This window comes from Rhinopithecus bieti, unplaced genomic scaffold (assembly GCF_001698545.2).
Source record: "Rhinopithecus bieti isolate Rb0 unplaced genomic scaffold, ASM169854v2 scaffold_82461, whole genome shotgun sequence".
Lineage (NCBI taxonomy): Eukaryota > Metazoa > Chordata > Mammalia > Primates > Cercopithecidae > Rhinopithecus > Rhinopithecus bieti.
In genome coordinates, this window is record NW_016830244.1 from 201,276 (window position 1) to 221,193 (window position 19,918).

A 19,918-nucleotide genomic window follows, 5' to 3' on the forward strand; every position below is an offset into this window, starting at 1 on the left:
ACTTGGAGCACTGTGATAGGCTGGCAGGGAGAGGAGATATTTAATCATAACTGATGATCCTGCAAATCACTCCCCAGAACTGACTGCCCTCACCGCCCATTAGGAGGCTGGCCTGGTCCCCTCAACTTCTACCCTAGCTGGCCCCTGGGCCATCCACTCTCCTAGAACATGCTGGAGCACACCCCACGCCATGAGAGGGAGGGGCCAGAGGAAAACTGCTCCAGAGGTAGACCCCTGGTCAGGGGACACCTGGGCTGTGCAGGCTGTTTTCAACCACAGACTCACACAATAAAGTGGCCGAGGCCACCCCCACTAGACTGAGGAGGATAAGCTAGGGACTTGGCCCAAGAGGGCAGTGTTGGCTCTCAGGGGCTCCATAGCCCAGTGGCCAGGTCTCTGGGACCCAACTGGCTTGCAAAGAGAAGGTGGTCCCCAGGGCACTCAGCAAGCAGACACAAAGGAGTACCAGCAAGGGCGCATGGGTGTGCATGTGTGCAGCAGCCTCGAGACTCACCTGTACAGCCGGTAGTTGCAGGGGCTGGACATGAAGTGGGGGCCTGAGGTCTCACTGAGGCCGTAGCCCGCATACAAGCGGATGTTGAGGCCCAGGAAGAAGTGCTGTGTCTCTGCTGTCATGGGGGCTGCTCCATAGAAGTTCTTCTGACACTTGGCAAAGCCCAGTGCCTGGCGGACCTTGGCTAGCACCAGGTAATCTGCCAGTCTGGTTGTGAAGGGCTTCAGGTCGCTGGTGGGACAGGGAGAATGGTTCACGGAAGAAATCACACACACACAAACACACACACACACACACACACACTAAAAGGGTGGTATTCAGTGAGAACACCCTGGCTCGGCCATTCCAGTTGTCTGTTCCACTTGGTTGGTTTGAATATTGAACCTGCCCATGAACATGGATGCAGATGTGGGTATGCAGGCACATGGTTGTGTGCAAATGTGTCTTGAATCAGGAAGTCAAACAGATTCAGCTGTGTACAGGTGTACAGGCAACAACAAAGACACATGCCATTTTGCACACAAAATACACATGCACAGAGACTTGAAGTATGTATTCGTGTATACACATGTACAAACGTCGGACCCCAGTGAAGCCCACAATTGCTTTGTTCATGCATGTTCATGTTTCATGTCTGTGCAAATGAAACTGTGGATGCTCAGATACGTACACACATCTCATGAAACATACCCTTTCACAGACACATGGGGAATGGAAACTACTTCTAAATTGAAACCAAGCCAGATTTATATCACTGACCCTCCATAGAACTATGTGGGAATTTTAAAAGCTATAGAAAGACAGAAAGGGTGAGACATCTGAGGGGTTACTTGGGATGCTGAAAAGGCTGGAAAGGCCAAGTCGTCATCACTGTGGCCCCTTCTCCAGCCACCTACTGAGGACAGAAGACCTCAGGAGACTGTGCCAGGAGCTGCTCCAAGGGAGGTGAATTTCACTTCAGAGAAAGCAAGTTAGTCCTCCCAGTCAGAATCCAAAGGTGGAGCGACTCTCCCCAGCAGGCCCTGGGAAACACATAGGAGCTCAAGCCCCGTCATTGATGGGGCATCTGCATGGGGTCTCCAGAGCTGCCCGGCCACTGGAGCCGGGACAGGCATGGCCTATCAGACCCTCACTGTGTTTTGGGTTATGACCCAGCGCACTGCCTCCCCAGGCCTCCTGCCCGTGGGCCCTCTGTACCTGCCAGGGCAGGTGAGGTTCTGCTCCAAGGTCACCGACATGGCCCACAGCAGCATCTTGCGCCGGATGAAGCCAGACTGAGCCGCCACCTCCTGGATGCGCTCCATGATCTTCTCCCACACCCGGGGCACCCCCATGTGCGATGTGGGCTCCACCTCCCGCAGCGTGTTCACCAGGCTCCCCTGTTCACACCGGAAGAGGCAGCCCTATTGGGTCGGGGGCAGCTGGGGCCCAGGGGCCCCCTCTCACCAGCCAGGCATGCCGGCGGCACACACATGCTCAACGGGCACCCACACACACCTGCACACAAGGTATGGCACATACTGTTTCCTCAATGGTTGTCGCCTCGCTTTTTGCTCACAGAACCCCGGTGGCAGGCAGCGGTCAGGCAGCCGTCAGGCAACCGTCAGGCAGCCAGTGCTTCAGAAGGACCTCAGTCTCATCCCAGCCCTGAGCGTGGCGACTCTCCATGAGTCTAACTCAGACACAAGAATCCCATTCCCCTCGGCAGCATTTGGTTTGAGAACAGACAGGTGACACTTTGGGACACTGAGATGCTGGTGGAGGGAAACTTGCTGGGGGGTTTCTGGGAACGTTTTCCTCACAGTTAAAATAAGGGTCCCAAGAACAGGTATATCCTGTGAGGCTGGGATTCAGGGAAGGGCTGTAGCCATCTGGTGATACTCTGAGGACACCCGTACTTGATCGTGTTACAAGTCCCGTGAACCACTCTCACTCCACTTTATGTAATGGCATCAGGTTCACGCTTTGTCGCCCAGGCTGTAGTGCAGTGGCACGATCTCCGCTCACCGCAAGCTCCGCCTCCTGGGTTCACCCCATTCTCCTGCCTCAGCCACCCAAGTAGCTGGGACTACAGGTGCCCGCCACCACGCCCGGCTAATTTTTTGTATTTTAGTAGAGACAGGGTTTCACCGTGTTAGCCAGGATGGTCTCGATCTCCTGACCTTGTGATCCGCCCACCTTGGCCTCCCAAAGTGCTGGGATTACAGGCATGAGCCACCACGTCCGACCCAGTTTACCTTCTTGTTTGGTCATTTGAGTCAGGCTGTGCCCATTGCAGCTGACAGAATTCTGACTGATACATGCACAGGAACAGCACACACACAAATGCACACTCAGGGCCCACGGACACACATGGACGTGGCCTGGCACACGGGCTGGGATGGACGCACAGTAAAGGCAGACTGACCTTCAGGGCGTCGGGTTCAGCAAAGCAGACCTGGGCCCCCCACTGGATGCCTGTCCACAGGTCGTAGATCTGGGCAGCAATGTGGCTGAGGGGCAGGTAGCTGACTACCACCTCCTGCTGGACTTCTGCCGGCCGGATGTCACCGGCCTGGCTGCCGTACCGTGCTGTCCACGTGATCTGGAGGACAAGCAGATGGATCCCAGCAGTGTCCACAAGCCAGCCCTGGCGGTGCTCACAACTGTGGCCATTCTGAGGGCCAGCCCCAGTGTGGTGCCCCTGTGGCATCTCTGCAGGCTCTGAAAACCCCAGGACAGGCCTCCCCTCCCCCTTGCTGGGCTCAGTCTGGGCCACAGACTGATGGGCTGTTCTACCTATCCCAGCTCCTAGAGCAGGGGGGCCCAAGGAGCTTTCCCAGGGGCTACTGGGGCAAAGCCATGGCCCAGATTCACCCATAACCCCCCTTGCCCAGCCCCACACCAGGCATCTGTCCTACATTGTCTTGACTCAGCATCACACCCTTGGGGTTCCCAGTGGTGCCGGAAGTGTAGACTAGCACACAGCACTGGTTGGGCTGCTGGGTGTCAATGATGGCGTCCAGGGCTTCCTCGGGCACTTCATTCCCCAGGTCCATGAATTCCTCCATCTGTAGCCAGATGTAGGGAACAGGCAGGCTAGGTCAGCTGGGTGGGCCCAACAGACCCCACCTAGTGCCCAGGGCCCCACTGCCCATACCGTGTACACATTGGCCATCTTGTTTGGAGGAGGTTCTTTATATATCACGACTGCCTTTAGATGTGGCAACTGTTTCCAGACCTGCATTGACAGGAAAAATAGATCAGGTTTCAGCAAGAGAAATGTCACCTTCTAAGAAGTACCCCATCTCCCTGTGTGAGTCTGCTTAGCAAATGTCTCTGGGTGCCCCGTATCTGACCTTTGACCCCAGCAGGACAACTGCCACCCTTCACCCGTAGTTTCCCTCCTGAGAACTTGGGAGCAGTAACGGTGGGGATAGCCAGGGGGCTGGGGATGGCTCCTCATTGTAGGAAAACCCAAAACGAGCTGGGGTTCGGTTGAGCAAACCATGACCCAGCCACACAATGGAGTAGTGCTATGTGACTGTAGGAGAGAGAGGGAGAGGAGCAGAGCACAGAGGAGAGAGGGAGAGAATTCTATGTGCAGAGAGTGAGTGGTTTCTAGGATATATTATTAAGTGAAAAAAGGAATGTTTACAATCTGCATATAGTATACCATATTTGTGTAAGAAAGGGGTGCAATGTAAATATATGTATGCAAACATGTATTTACTTATATTTACAAAAAGAGGCCGGGTGCGGTGGCTCATGCCTGTAATCCTGGCACTTTGAGAGGCCAATGCGGGAGGGTCATTTGAGGGCGGAGGGTCATTTGAGGGCGGGAGGGTCATTTGAGGGCAGGAGGGTCATTTGAGGTCAGGAGTTCGAGACCAGCCTGGTCAACATGGTGAAACCCTGTCTCTACTGAAAATACAAAAATTGGCCAGGTGTGGTGGTGCATGTCTGTAATCCCAGCTACTCAGGAGACTGAGGCACGAGACTCGCTTGAGCCCGGGAGGCAGAGGTTGCAGTGAGCAGAGATCGCGCCTCGGCACTCCAGAGAGAGACTCTGTCTCAAAATAAACAAACAAAAAAAGAAACTCTGGAAGGATTAAACCAAAACCTGATTGAATTCACTATGTATAGGCAGAGAGGGAATAAAGGTAAGAAGAAAGGGATGGAAGCAAAAATTCTTTGAGTGTTATCTCACATGATTTTGACTTTGGAATCATGTAAATGTCTCAACCATTTGAAAAATAAAGTTATATGTAAAAGGAAGCCAGGTGTGATGGCTCATATGCCTGTGATCCCAGCTACTTGGGAGGCTGAGGCAGAAAGATTGCTTGAGGCCAGGAGTTTGAGACCAGCCTGGGAAATATAGTGAGGCCGTATCTTTGTGGGGTGGGGGAGGATCACTAAAAAATTTTTAGAAAGGGAAAAAATGAGTTCCTAAAACTTGAAAACACTCTGAAATAAATGAATTAGCCCAAGATCAAGGAACCAGCAGAAAAAAAGAAAGAAATGAATTAGACCACATACTAAGTTAGCAACATAACCACACACACACAGAATTACATCAAGATCAAGGAATTTTATAATAGTGCACTTTGATTCCTCTTTTTTAGTGGCACTTACTCTAAAGGCAAAAAGGAATTTCAAATTATATGCAATAGTCTTATTGGTTTCTGGAGTTTTGTTTTGTTGGTTTTGTTGGTTTTGTTTTGGAGAAAGGTTCTCACTCTGTGGCATGATCATGGCCCACTGCAGCCTCAAACCCCTGGGCTCCCATGATCCTGCCTCCGCCTCCCGAGTAGCTGGGACTACATGTTCACACCACCACATCTGGATAATTACATTTTTTTTTTGTAGAGACAGGGTCTCACTATGTTGCCCAGGCTGATCTTGAACTCCTGGGTTCAAGAGATCCTTCTGCCTTGGCTTCCCAAAGTGCTGGGATTATAGGAATGAGCTGCTGCACCTGGCCTTATTGTTGGTAATAATATTGATACTACTATTTCAAAATTATTTGATGTATACTATAGGATTATGTTAATCCTATTAGGAACTAAGATTTTAAGGTAAAATAAAAGAAATACAAGAATAAAATTTAAAAAGTAAGCTAAAACTTCACAATATAACATTTGAAATGTTATAGAAATAACAGAAATATCAGTGTGAACTCATGATTTTTTGCTAAAATATATTTTCCTGAGACTTCTGATTCTGATCACAAGGGAGTAACATCCATCATTGCACTGTAAATACTAGGAAACTGGACAAATAGAATAGTTGGGTGGGCCCAGCGGGCCCCAGCTGGCGCCCAGGGCCCCAATGCCTATCCCGTGTACACATTGGCCATCTTGTTTGGAGAGAAAGCAATTGATTTCAGATACTGGACTACAGACAGCTCAGGACTGATATCTCTGAGAGAGGGAAACAGATGAGGTGAGCCTCTAAGTGTGCCCCAGCTTTCTGCCCAGGGGCAATTTTTGGGCTATGGGAGAGACAGAGTTGGGGAGAGAGAGAGAGAGAGAGAGGGAGAGAGAGAGAGAGGAGAATACAGAACCCAGTTGTCTTACTGGGTTGAGGTGACCAAGATCAGAACTCAGGAAAGCTGAGGTGGCTAGAATTTGTGAGACAGAATAACAGAGAGGAGAGAACTATATAGAGAAAGAGTTCTAGAAATTATTTTAGGGTCTTTGATTGGCTCTCCATCTGCACATGCATAGGGTGAAACTCCATGAAGCTGGAGGAAGACCAATGACCAGGGGTGGAAGTCAAACAGCGGCGGATGTAGGAATTGCTCGTTTTCCCCCACCAGCATGGAGGGACCCCATCAGTCATTAAGCAGAGACCCAGAAGGGTCATGTCTTAGTGATGGGGCTAAATTGGCATTAAAGTAAAGGTTATCTAAAGGCCTGGCCTAAAAAGCCTTAAACATAGCCTCAAAATAACGTTCAGAGAGAAAAAAATGGAAAAGAATTGCCTGTGGGACAATATCAAGAAATCAAACATACATGTAATTGGAGTCCCAGAAAATTGTTTTAATTGAAAAACAGTCTGAGAAATTTTCAAATTTAAATTCATGGATTAAAACTATAAATCCACTAATTTCAGAAGCTCAATGACTCCTGAGCAGAATAAACACAAAGAAAACCACCTTAAGATACAACATAACCAAATTGCTGAAAATCAGCGAAAAAGGAAAAAAGTCTTAAAAGCAACCAGAAAAACAAAACACTATGTGGAGAGGAACGAAAATAAGATATCACAGACTTCTTGTTAGAAATGATGCAAATGGGCCGGGTGCAGTGGCTCACGCCTGTAATCCCAGCACTTTGGGAGGCCAAGGCAGGCAGATCATGAGGTCAGGAGATCGAGACCATCCTGGCTAACACGGTGAAACCCCGTCTCTACTAAAAAATACAAAAAATTAGCTGGGCGTGGTGGTGGGCGCCTGTAGTCCCAGCTACTCGGGAGGATGAGGCAGGACAATGGTGTGGACCCAAGAGGCAGAGGTTGCAGTAAACCGAGATCGTGCCACCGCACTCCAGCCTGAGTGACAGAGCAAGACTCCGTCTCAAAAAAAAAAAAAACAGATGCAAATGGAAAACACTGAAATGAAATCTTTAAAGTGCTGAAAGAAAAAAAAAAACCAAAACCCCATGGACCCATAAATCTAAATCAGATAAAATGACTTCTAAAAAATGAGCAGAAAAACAAGCACCTTTTCAGACAAAGACAAGCTGAGAGAATGTATTGCCATCAGACCTGTACTATAAGAAATATTAAAGAAAAGTTCTTAAGGCTGAAAAGATGATATCAGATAAAAACTTGGATCTACATAAAGGAAGACAGAGTATCAGAAATGGCAAAAAATGTGGGTAAATATGAAACATATTATTTCCTTCTTTAAAAATTTCTCTGAAAGATACTCATCTGGGCTGGGTGCAGTGGCTCATGCGTGTAATATTAGTACTTTGGAAGGCCGAGGTGGGCAAATTGCTTGAGCCCAGGAATTTGAGACCAGCCTGGGCAACACAACAAGACTCTGTGTCTACAAAAAATACAAAAATTCAGCTGTTGTCATCCATTTTACTTCTATAGAGGTTATAAACCCCACCATACATTGTTATTACTCTTGATTTCAACAGTTGAGTGTCTTTCATTATTTCTTTTTCTTTCTTTTTTTTTTTTTTTGTTTTAAGACAGGGTCTAACTCTGTCACCCAGGCTGGAGTGTAGTGTGGCAATCACGGCTCACTGCAGCCTCACATGGCTGTGGTCCCAGCTACTTGGGAGGCTGAGGTGGGAGGATTGCTTGAGCCCAGGAGGTTGAGGTTGCAGTGAGCCATGATTGCACCATTGCACTCCAGTCTGGGTGACAGAGTGAGACCCTGTCTTAAAAGAAAAGAAAAAAGAAAGAAAGATACTCAACTGTTGAAAGCAAGAGTAATAACAATGTTTGTGGGGTTTATAACCTCTATAGAAGTAAAATGGATGCCAACAGCTGAACGGATGGGAGGGGAAGTGGAAGTACACTGTTGTACGGTTCCACATTTCATGGGAACTGGTATATTTGAGAGTACACTGTGATAAGTTAAAGATGCACATTGTAAAATTAGAGCAAACACTGATATAGTAACAAAGGATAGCTAATAAGCCAGTGGAGATCAAATGGAATACCAAAGCAAAACAAGATAAAAAATACACAAAATTCAGGAAAGAAAAGAAAAGGGACAAAGAATAGATGGGACAAATAAAAAAATAGCCAAATGGTGGATTTATACATCATTTTGTCAGATTGGATAAAAGGGCAAGACTCAACTATGTGCTGTCTATGAGAAACTCACTTTAAATATAAAGACACAGATAGGTTAAAATTAAAAGAATACAAAAATATATACATGCAAACATTAATTACCAGAAACCTGGAGTGCCTACATTAATTTGAGGCAAAGTAATTTTGGAACAAGAATTATTACCAGGGATAAGGAGGGACATTTCTTAATGATAAAGGGTTAATTTATCAAGAAAGCATAATAATCTAAACATGTATATGCCTAATAACAGAGCTCCAAAATACATAAAGCAAAACCTAATAGAATTGGAAGGAAAAATAGATAAGTCTACAATAATAATTGGAGATTTCCACATTCCCTTTCTTAGTATTTGATAGAGCAAGAAGACAGAAAATCAACAGAGATACAGAAGACAACATTAAAACACTACCAACCAACTTGATTTAATTAACATTTGTAGAATCTTCCAGCCAACAACTGCAGAGTACACATTCTTTCAAATATGCATGGAACATTCACCGAAATTGATCATTATTCTATCACACCTACTCTGTACAAACAGAGTGTCTCAAGTACCAAAGAGCCCCAGGTAATGAGGGAAAGTTCTTTCTTTGGAGAATTCCAGCCAGTGAATTAGAAAATCAATATTTTGCTACCCCTAATAAAATAATTAATTCAGGCAAACATCATCAAGGGATGCTAAAACCATTAGGAGAAAGGTTGATGGGGAATTTCACAGTGGAAGAAGAGAAGGTGATCATGACCTGAAGCCCAACATCACTGAAAGTGGTACTGCCTGTCATCATGTGCCTCTTGAGCTAGTGCTCTGTGAAGGACATGGTACCACCTATGGGATGTTCTTGCCAAAAAAGTCCAATCTGAAATGCATCAAGCCTTTAGATCTAACAGGAAATACAGAAGTTAGAGGGACAAGTTAATTGATGGCAAAAGCAAGCAGTCAGACAACCACAGAACATGAGACCCTGTACAAGATGACTCACCTAGTTACTGCAGGGTCTATGGCAGAAGTTCTCACAACTGAATGTGCATCAGAATCGCCAGAGGGCTTGTTAAATGTGAATGCTGGGCCCAACACACTAAGTTTATGATTCAGTAAGACTGCGGTGAAGCCTGAGAATTTGCATTTCTAAGTTCCCAGATGATGCTAATTTGGGGACCACACTGGTCAATGGTAGAGCTTTGCTCTAAATTAGAAGACACTTAAGAGACACCACCACATGCAACACGTGGGCCTGGTTTAGATCCTGATTCAAATAAACCAATGATGCAATGACATCGTGGGTATAGAGACAGAAAGTAGAATGATGGTTGCCAGGAGGGAATAGGGAGTTGTTTAATGAGTACAACATTTCAGTTTTGTAAGATGACAAGAGTTCTAGAGATGAATGGTAGTGGAGATTGTACAACAATCTGAATGCACTTACCACTGGACACTTAAAAATGGTTAAGATGGTATGTTTTTATGTCATATGTGTTTAATACAACAAAAAATTGGAAAAAAGACATCATATGTGTATTAGATGATAGGATAGAATTATTTTACTTGTGCTAGGTGTGATAAAGTTACAGAGCTTATTTGAGAAAGATTTCATATTTTTTAGAGATGCATATTAAAGTATTCAGATAATGAAGTGACATGATATCAGAGATTTTCCTTCAAACACTTCAGCAAAAAGGTCAATTGAAGAAGCAAGTGTGATGAAAACACATTGACAATGATTGGATCTGATGATAGATATATGGGGATTCTCTCTACTTTCAAAAAAAAAAGTTTTGTTTGAAAACTGTCATAATACAAATTTTATTTTATGCCAGGTGTATTAGTATGTTCTCACACTGCTATAAAGATACTGGCCAAGACTGGGTAATTTACAAAGAAAAGAGGTTTAATTGGCTCACAGTTCTGCATGGCTGGGGAGGCCTCAGAAAACTTACAATCGTGTTAGAAGGGGAAGCGAGCATGTCTTACATGGCGGCAGGAGAAAGAGAGCAAGTGTGTATTAGTGCAGGAAAAACTACCATTTATAAAGTCATCAGATCTCATGAGAATTCACTCACTATCATGAGAACAGTATGGGGGAACCACTCCCATAATCCAATCACTTCCCACCAGGTCACTCCCTAAATATCTGGAGATTACAATTCAAGATGAGATTTGGGTGGAGACACAAAGCCTAACCATATTACCAAGCATGGTCTCTCATGCCTGTAATTCCAGGACTTTGGATTGCTTGAGCCAGAAATTTGAGACCAGCCTGGGCAACATAGTGAGACCCTGTCTCTCTAAAGAAAAAGTACAAAAGTTAGCCAGGAATGGTGCTGCAGGCACCTGTTGTCCCATCTACTCAGGAGGCTGAGGTGGGAGGATTGCTTGAGTCCAGGAGGTCGAGGCTGCAGTGAGCCATGATCATGCTACTGCACCCCAGCCTTGGTGACAAAGTGAGACCTTGTCTCAAACATTTAAAAAACCAAGCCTTCTTTTCAAATATTGACCTGGGGTGGTCATTTCCTAACTCTGGACCTCAGTTTCTTCAACTGCAAAATGGGGATGGGAGATGGTATTTGGATTAGACCAACAACTTACACAAGGGGGTTGGCCTCCCTGAGGGGCCTGGCAAAACCTACTGGATGGGGAGGCTTTTTAATGTCTTCCACCCTTCCTATCCTGCATTCCGATAAGAGAGGGAATGGTAGGGCCAGTGTGACTCCCTTAGGTGAGGCTGAGAAGGGATGACTACTGGGTACAAGTGGTACAAGTAGCTCAGGCATCTGCCAGCCTGGCCCTCAAGCAAATCTTAAGCCTGTCCTGGGAGAGGCTGGATCAGTGCTTGGGTGGGGCTGTGAGGAGTGGAGCTCAGGAACTAGTCCAATGACTCCTTTGCCTCCAAGTCACGGGGGTCTATGAAGCTGCCAAACCTGAAGAAATTGAGGCCACAGCAAGGCCAAGGTACCTGGGAGGGCCAGCAACAGAGCATCCCTGCTGGGAGCCAAAGGAGAAGGCGCTTCTCATTCTCTCTGAGCAATTCATCTTAGGTGGCATAATCCAAACCAATATCAAGTATTGATTCAAGTCAGACAGGATGGAGATGTTCAGAATGAGAGATCTTGAAAACACAGGGTCAAAAGGAGCTGAGACAGAAAAGGATCCCACACGGAGGCAAGACAAGCCCCTCATTCATGAAGTGGGCCCATTTGATACATCCTTCTGAGTAGAACACAAGTAGGCCCAAGTGCCCATTTAAAAAAGGGGTTTCGAAATAATCCTAAAATGGGATAAAACTGGGTACACTCACATGGATTAGAGCAAACCCTTGGAGGGGTCTGGAACCCGAAGGAAGAACTGGCCAGGTGCAAAATGCAAATGTGGGGACCCCTTGTTCAAACCTTATTAAGAGTTTCAAGGCTGGGTGAGGTAGTTCATGCCTGTAAGCCCAGCACTTTGGGAGGTTGAGACAGAGGATTGCTTGAAGCCAGGTGTTTGAGACCAGCCTGGGCAACAGAGCAAGACCTCATCTCTACACAAAATTAGCCAGGTGTAGAGCCCCATGCCTGTAGTTCCAGCTATGTGGGAGGCTGAGGTGAGAGGATCACTTGAGCCCAGGATGTCGAGGCTGCAGCGAGCTGTGATTGAGCTACTTTACTTTAGCCTGGGTGGCACAGTGCGACTCTGCCAGAAAGAAAAGAAAAGAAAAAAGAAAAAGAAAAGAAAAGAGAGGAAAGGAGGGGAGAGGAGAGGAGAAGAGAAGAGAAGAAGGAAGGAAAAGAAAGAGAATTTCGTAAACTCGGGCTTTGTGTGAGGTGAAGCATGGGCCACGCCCCTTTGAAGCCAGCCCTGCTGCCATAGGCTGAGGGTTGAAACCCTAAGTTTGCTGACATTCCCAGCCCAGACATTAATGGGAGTGGGGGCCTCCCCCAGCCCTGTCTCACAGTGCCTCTGGCCTCCAAGGGCTGTAAGGAGCTGGCCACAGCTATATATTTCCTTCTTGTCCTCGCTGGAAGAGGAGGGGCTCGCTCTGCCTCAGTTGCTGATTTAGGGTATTCAGAGCAGACTCTGGCACTTTATAAGCTCTCCATAAATGATGCTTTGTGGAGAGATGTGGCCCCCTTGATTTCTCTCACAAATGGTTCTTATGGCATCCTCTTAAGAACCTGCAGCACAGAGTCACTCAACTGCCACCTGCCAGGATGGGACCTTGAGTAAGCCATACTTCACTGCTCTGGCCCTTGGTTTCCTTGCCTGTAAAATGAATGAGAAGACCCATCTCTCAGGCTGCTGCAATGTCTGCAGGGCACTCAGTGGAGCCAGTGTGCCATGAACAGTTTCTATCCACTGCTACTGCTGGGCTGTGGTGCCACCACCTGGGACTCTCCTTTTCCACTCTGGGTCTGTTTCTTCATGTGTGAAATGGACAGAGGGTAGGTGTTGGATGGAATGCCTTTTCCAGTCCCTCCAGGTTCTGAAAGCTCCCTAAGTCTTAGACAGAACCCCTTTCTTTCTTGTCTTACAAGTGAAGACTATGACAACATAATGATTTAAAAGCACTTATATGGTGCTGCCATGGGTTGAATTGTGTCCCCATCCCCGCAAAGAGATATCCCAAAGTCCTCACCCCTGGTACCTCTAAGTGTGACCTTATTTGGAGACAGGGTCTTTATGGAGATAATGAAATTAAAACAAAGTCATTAAGGTGGGCTCGAATCCAATATTCCTGGTGTCCTGATAGAAATGGGAAATTGGGACAGAGACAGACACAGAAGGACGACAACGTGAAGACACTGGGAGAATGCCAGGTGAGGATGAAGGCAGAGGCCTGGGTGATGTGTCTACAAGCCAAGGAGCGCAAAAATGGCCAGCCAACTCCAGAAGCCACCCCGTTCCAGCAACCTTGGCAAATGAACGCAGGCGCCCACCAAGAGCCAGACGCTGGTCTAAGAGTTACCTTTACACCAGCCCTTCCAGTTGACCTCTGCGCCTGTCACCATCCTCCCCTAGGCCACACTACATTTGAGCTCTGGCAGGTCCAGCCCAAGTGTGTGTGTTCACCCGCTTCTCTACACCACCTCTGGGTTTAAACCCTGCTCAGAGGCTTTTGTTTGTCCAGCCAGGGCAGCTCTGAGGTCTTCCTGGGGCTTCATTTTATTTTGCTGTGAGCCAGAAATTCTTGGCCTGGGCTGCCCACAGCCTCAGCTGAGGCTATTTTCAAAGTCACTCTGATTTGGCTATTTTCAAAGTCACAAAGCCCTCCAAGAGGTTCTGCCTCAAGGGTCTGGGCTGCAGCCTAGATCTCTCCCGAGGATTCTGGCACTGCCCTGCTGGGAACCACTGGCCCCGCTTGCTTTTCTCTTTCAGGCTTCAGGAAACTTCTCCACTAGAAATGAGGGTAGGCATCTCCTCTGGCTCCTCTGGGGATCCAGATCCCATAGTCATGGAAGGTTGGAGACCATTTGTCCCACCCTCAGGTACAGATGGAAGCTGTGGCCCAGGTGACATCTCCAGAATCAGAGGCAAGCCAACAAGTCAGTCTCTGGGGCCTCCTTTGGGATGCAGGGAGCCCCTGAATGCCTCAAAGGCTGATGGGTTCAGCTGAGACACAGAGGTGTCCCCAGACTACCACACCCCAGTATGGTGCATGGGGGGACAGAGTCAGTTAGGGGTGGGCCTTAGATCGGGAGGCATCATCAATGCTCCAGAAAAGACCCTGCTGGCTCTAGAGGCACTCTGAGCTCCTGCTCTGCCCTCACTGTCTCTGACTTGGCTCAACCTTCATCCTGTGGCAGCCCTCGCCACCCCCATCACCCCGTTTCTCATCTAGACTCGAGTGCTCAAGATGTCAGAGCCCTAAGCCACTCACCTGCACATAACCCTTCCACTGCCAGAGGACCCCGGCCCCCACAGCTCTTGCTCCCCCTTAGGGGAGATCCTGTCCCAAAGAGAAAGCCATGGGAGGCAGTGGCTGGACAGGAGTCCTACCCAAGGCCTTATCACCACTTCTGGGGCATGTCCCTTGAGCCTCCATTTCCTTGCCTGTCAAATGGGTAAATAGCTGTTGCCCTGCCTTGCTTGCTGTGTGTGAGTTAGAGGGTTGCTATTAAGGATGAGGACACTCTGGATGGAGGGCAGGAAGGTCCCGTGTGAGTTGAAGTGAAGGCGCATGGAGATACCCAGCCTCTGACCGCATGCCCACTGCCCCTTCCCCAAACCTTCAGGATCTTTTCCAGCTGCTTCTGCGTGTCGACCACGATGACATTGGCGCAGCAGTCATAAGCGATGTACTGGCAGGCCTCGGGGGAGCTGGTGGTGTAGATGCCGGTGACGATGCCACTGTAGGAGACCCAGGAAGATTCACCTTAGGAGAGGTGCAGAGGGGCCACTCCCTTCCCCCACCCCCACATCTGTAGCCCCCAGACCCAGAGAGCTCCCACAGCCTGGCAGGAGGGGCTCCCAAGGCACCTCAACACCTCTGCCCCTGCAGAAAGGGTGCCAGATGCAGGTCCACCAGAAGGCCCCAGGGAGGAAGCATGATGGTGGGGAGTGGGTGGGGGCTACTAAAAAGAGATAAGGACCCTCCCCTACCCTCTACCCACCGCCAACCCACTGGAGACACCATCCCTGCCCCTGCCACTCACCCTGCAAATACTGTGCCCACTGCTGAGAAGAACCACTCCGGGGAGTTGAAGCCGAGGATGGCCACACTGTGGGCCCGCTCCAGGCCGAGCTCCAGGCCAAAGGCAGACAGGCCAGGTCAGCCAGGCAGGGACTGGGACCCTCATGCCCCTCTCAGAGCCCCCACTGAGACTGCAGGGGACCCTGCAGGCTCCACCCTCCCAGGGTCCCCTCAGTCAGAGAATCCCCTTGGAGGAGAAGGGGTTGGTCACTCAACAGCCCTCACTGCACCTCCCAAGGCCTTCCCAGGGAGTCTGTCCGGCCCCTCAGCCCAGCACACTGGGCTTCCAGCCCGCCCTGAATGTGATCACAAATGAAAAGTGAGTATCAAGTGCTTGGCACATGGTAGGGGCTCAGCAAATAAAAGCTCAGTACAGTGCCCAGCATGGAGTATCAGCTCCACGCACAGTGATGGCTTTTACAGTTATTGTTCCTAAGAGCCTTGCCCAGTGGGCAGTTGGAGAGGAGGCCTGTGAGGCCCAGAGCTGGCAGGCACATCTGGGGAGGGGCAAGGCCTTGCCATGAAGGGCCCCCTTACCTTCAGGAAGCCCTTGGCAGCTCTGCGGGCGAGCAGGTAGTATTGGGAGTAGGAGATGTGCTCCCACTTGTCCTGGCGCTTGAAACCCAGAGCGCTGAAGTCCCCGTACTTGTCCAGGGCCTCGTAGAACATCCGATGCACAGTGTAGGGAAGTTGTGGGCAGCTGGGGTCTATGCGTAGGCGCACTCGCCCATCGGCCCGAGTCGTCCACAGTGCCACCTCTGCGGGGTGGGGGGAGACCACAGCTTGGATCATGCCAGCCTGAGGTTTTCTGCAGAGGACCCTTGTCCTGCCCTGGGTGGAGCTCGCAGCCCTTCTGGTGCTGAAAATGCCTTAGGTACTGGGCTTTGAGGCTAGCAGGCAAGGATAGGCTGGGGTAGGCTGGGGCAGGCTGGGAGACCGCCTAGAGGAGGAGGTCTGACTCAGCCTTGAAGGAAGAGCAAAGTTTAGGGATGCAGCAAAGAAGATGAGAGGAAATAACTGGAGGAAAGACGGAAGGCCTAGATACTCTGTTCCTTCTTTTATCCCAGCTGGAATTTGCCTCCCAAGGTTGGGCAGTGGAACTGTCAGATCTCCAGAACTCCAGATCTCCTTCAGGGTGTCTGGTTTTCCCTGCCCTCCTGTGAACGGGTTGGGGACAGACCCAACTAGACAGAAGGTCAAAGCACCAAAGAGAATGACCCTCTCGAGAGTCTGGAGGAGACTGAAAACCATCAGCCCTGCTCTCCAGTCTCCCAGTCTCAGGAAATAACAACAGTCTTTGCTCATTCTCCCTCACAAATGAGGTGTCTCATTTAGTCTTCACAGCATGGGTTTGGAGAGCTCCATTGCACAGATGGGGCAGCTGCAACTCAGAGAGGTTCAGTCATGTACCCAAGATCACACATCGAGAAAGTGCAGGGTCAGGATTTGAATTCAGGTGTACCTGATGCCACAGCTCACACTTAGGACATTGTCGGGGGTGCCACCCCGCCTTTAAGAGTCAGAGGCTTACTCTGTGTGTGGTGGGTGGGAACAGAGGTTTACTACTTAGTATGCAAGACTTTGGCAAGCCACTGAACCACTGAATCAGTTTCAGGGGAAAGATGAGGACTCAGTTCTCAGGGTGGACATGAGAATCAAGAGAAAGGGTGTATATGAAGAAGATTTGACCTATGGCTGGTGCTCCATAAATGCACGTTTTCCTTCTTCCTCTTTTTTTCCAAATTTGCAAAGGAAGCTTGAATGGGTGGTCTGGACCCTTTGGTCTCATGAGACCTCCTTTCCTTAGGGCAAAGGTGGTGGTTCCACGATGATGGTGGGAAGGGATGAGGGCTGGCCAGGACACGTGGGCTGCTCTGCCACCTGCTGGCCAGACCCACCTTGCCCATTGTCCTATCACCAGTCCTTCCCTGAGGCACAGATGAATAAGATGAGCTTGTTCCTCCTCTTTGACACTCTTAGGTTGCATGCAGACTCTGAGGTTGACAGAAAGAGGTAAAGATCTGGGGGCTGGGACAGGAAAGCCCATTCCTCCTCCTGTGGAGCGCCAGAAGTGGGGATGACAAGGACATATCCAGACCCAAACGGGATAGATGGCAGCTTGCAGGAAATGCAGGCGGGGCAGGGGAGGGTGCCAGAGAGAAGATCTTATGTATGGCAGAAGCCAAGACCTCCTTGGATGAACGCCTCTGCCACTGGCCATGCGGGAGCCCTGAGCCCTCAGGTAGTGGCATGAGTCAAGGGCTACTGAGCCCTGTACAATCACTCCTCAGCCCTCTCCAAGCCTTGCCCCATATCCCGGGATGCCAGCCTGGTGGACCCCGCTGATCTGCCTCTTCAGAGCCTCTAACTGTTGCATTTTGCTAAAGTCCATGCCCAGACCAGAAAGTCAGGTACACCTGGGTTCAAAAACCTCAATTCTGCCTCTGTGTGCTGTTTGACCTAATAAACCGTTCTCTCAGCCACATCTTCATCACCTGCAAATGTGAGGGGTTGGCGAGGACATGGTGACACAGAAGCCCTCATACAGTGCTGGTGGGAATGAGATGGTACAACCATGTAGGAAAACAGGTTAGCAGTTTCTTAAAGAGTTAAACATAAAACTACAACGCGATCCGGCAACTCCACTCTTAGGTATCTACCCAAGAGAAATGAAAACACATGTCCCCCACGAAGCTTACACACTGACGTTCTTCACAGCATTGTTTATGAGTCAAAAAATTGAAACAATCCAAATGTCCACTGACTTGTAAGTGAAAAACAAAATGTGGTCAGAGAGTAAGTAGCATGCTATTCAGCTCTGAAAAGGAACAAAGTGGCCTGGGGCAGTGGCTCACACCTGTAAACACATGAGAACACCGAGGCGGGTGGATCACTTGAGCCCAAGAGTTCAAGACCAGCCAGGGCAACATAGTGAGACCCCATCTCTTCAAAAAATAAAAAAAATTAGCAGGGCATGGTGGGAATACAATTCCCAGCTACTTGGGAGGCTGAGGTGGGAGGATCGTTTGAGTGTGGAAGGTCAAGGCTGCAGTGAGCCATGATCGCACCACTGCACTCCAGCCTGGGCAACAGAGTGAGACTCTGACTCAAAAAAAAAAAAAAATTAAGATTAAATAATAAATTAAAAATAAATAAAAAGGAATAAAGTACGGATAGAGGCTACAACATGGATGAAACTCAAAAGCATGTTCAATGAAAGAAGCCAGGTACGAAAAAGGAAAGGCAGAAAAGATAGTAGCAGATTACTGGTTGCCCCAGGCTAGAGGTGGAAGTGGGGAGTGACGGTGGAACAAGCACAGGAGATCTTTTTGGGGTGATGGCCATGTCCCAACATTGGATTGTGGGGATGTTTTGCAACTCCGTAAACTTGCTAAAAATAATCAAATTGTGCACTTAAAATGGGTAAATTTCATGGCATATAAATTATAGCTCAATAAAGCTACTTAAGAAAAACACAGAGGGCTGGGGATGGTGGCTCATGCCCATAATCCTAGCACTTTGGGAGGCCGAAGCAGGCAGATCAATTGAGGCCAGAAGTTAAAGACCAGCCTGAGCAACATGGTGAAACCCTGTCTCTACTAAAAATACAAAAATTTGCTGGTCATGGTGGGGCACACCTGTAATCCCAGCTACTTGGGAAGTTGAGGCATGAGAATTGCTTGAACCTGGGAGGTGGAGGTTGTAGTGAGCTGAGATCACACCGCTGCCCTCCAGCCTGGGCGATAGAGCAAGACTCTGTCAAAAAAAAAAAAAAAAAAAAAAAAGAGAATGTTGACCCCCACAAAGTGGTGCAAGGATCCTGTGCAATGGCCCTCAGAGCATGCCCAGGGCCTGGCATCCATTTGCCGCTCAGTGGTTATTACTTCTCTTCCCTCCTGGCGCAGATTCCTCCTAGGCCTGGACCAGAGAAAAGGCGACTTTCACCTCTAGAAGCTCACACTCCTCTGTATTCACCTGTTCACCCAGGTTGCCAAGAAGAGCAGAGGTCAGTCTTGGGATCTCTAGCCAAACGTTTTAACTTGAGCATTTATAATCTCTCTCTTTTTTCTTTCTGTCTTTCCTTTTTTTTTTTTTTGACATGGAGTCTCACTCACTATATTGACCAGCCTGGAGTGCAGTGGTGCTATCTCAGCTCACTGCAACCTCCACCTCCTGGTTTCAAGCAATTCTCCTGTCTCGGCCTCCTGAGTAGCTGGGACTACAGTCATGCACCACCATGCCTGGCTAATTTTTTTGTATTTTTTGATAGAGATAGGGTTTCACTGTGTTGGCCAGGCTGGTCTCGAACTCCTGGCCTCAAGTGATCAGCCTGCCTTGGCCTCCCAAAGTGTTGGGATGACAGGCGTGAGCCACCATGCCCAGCCACTATAATCTCTTTTTTTGTTTTTGAGACAAAGTCTCACTCCATCGCCCGGGCTGGAATGCAGTGGCACGATCTTGGCTCACTGCAACCTCTGCCTCCTGGGTTCAAGTGATTCTCCCACCTCAGCCTTCTGAGTAGCTGGGATTACAGGCGCGTGCCACCATGCCTGGCTAAATTTTGTATTTTTAGTAGAGATGGGGTTTCACCATGTTGGCCAGGCTGGTCTTGAACTCCTGACCTCAGGTGATCTGCCTGCCTCGGCCTCCCAAAGTGCTGGTATTACAGGCATGAACCACCGTGCCTGGCCTATAATCTCTTTTTAATGACCAAAATGTGCATACTTGTTCCAAGAAATACAAAACAATTTAGCCGTCTATGACAGAAAAAGTGATAGGCCCTCTTTCTACAAATACACATGCAAGGACTTAGGTTTTATTTTGTTGTTGCAATTGCTTTTTATGAAAAATAAGGTGGCAGAGGGGAGAGGTCATGTTATTAACGTATTAATCACCTGTAGCAAACCCAAAATGCTCCTGGGACCAGGTTGGCAGTGT

At 48.6% G+C, this 19,918-nt stretch overlaps 1 protein-coding gene across 4 annotated transcripts in view; it reads right to left on the reverse strand.

The window, feature by feature from the left end:
• The window catches only part of ACSBG1 (acyl-CoA synthetase bubblegum family member 1), a 65,387-nt gene that overhangs the window by 8,343 nt on the left and 37,126 nt on the right, over positions 1-19,918 (reverse strand). For all 4 annotated transcript variants that reach the window (XM_017865336.1, XM_017865337.1, XM_017865338.1 and 1 more), the window contains 8 exons: positions 15,518-15,738; positions 14,943-15,031; positions 14,517-14,637; positions 3,654-3,734; positions 3,415-3,564; positions 2,922-3,098; positions 1,712-1,893; positions 515-745 (listed from right to left, as the gene is read on the reverse strand). In XM_017865336.1, coding sequence (XP_017720825.1) covers positions 515-745; positions 1,712-1,893; positions 2,922-3,098; positions 3,415-3,564; positions 3,654-3,734; positions 14,517-14,637; positions 14,943-15,031; positions 15,518-15,738 — 1,252 coding nt within the window. The remainder of the gene's footprint in view (positions 1-514; positions 746-1,711; positions 1,894-2,921; positions 3,099-3,414; positions 3,565-3,653; positions 3,735-14,516; positions 14,638-14,942; positions 15,032-15,517; positions 15,739-19,918) is intronic.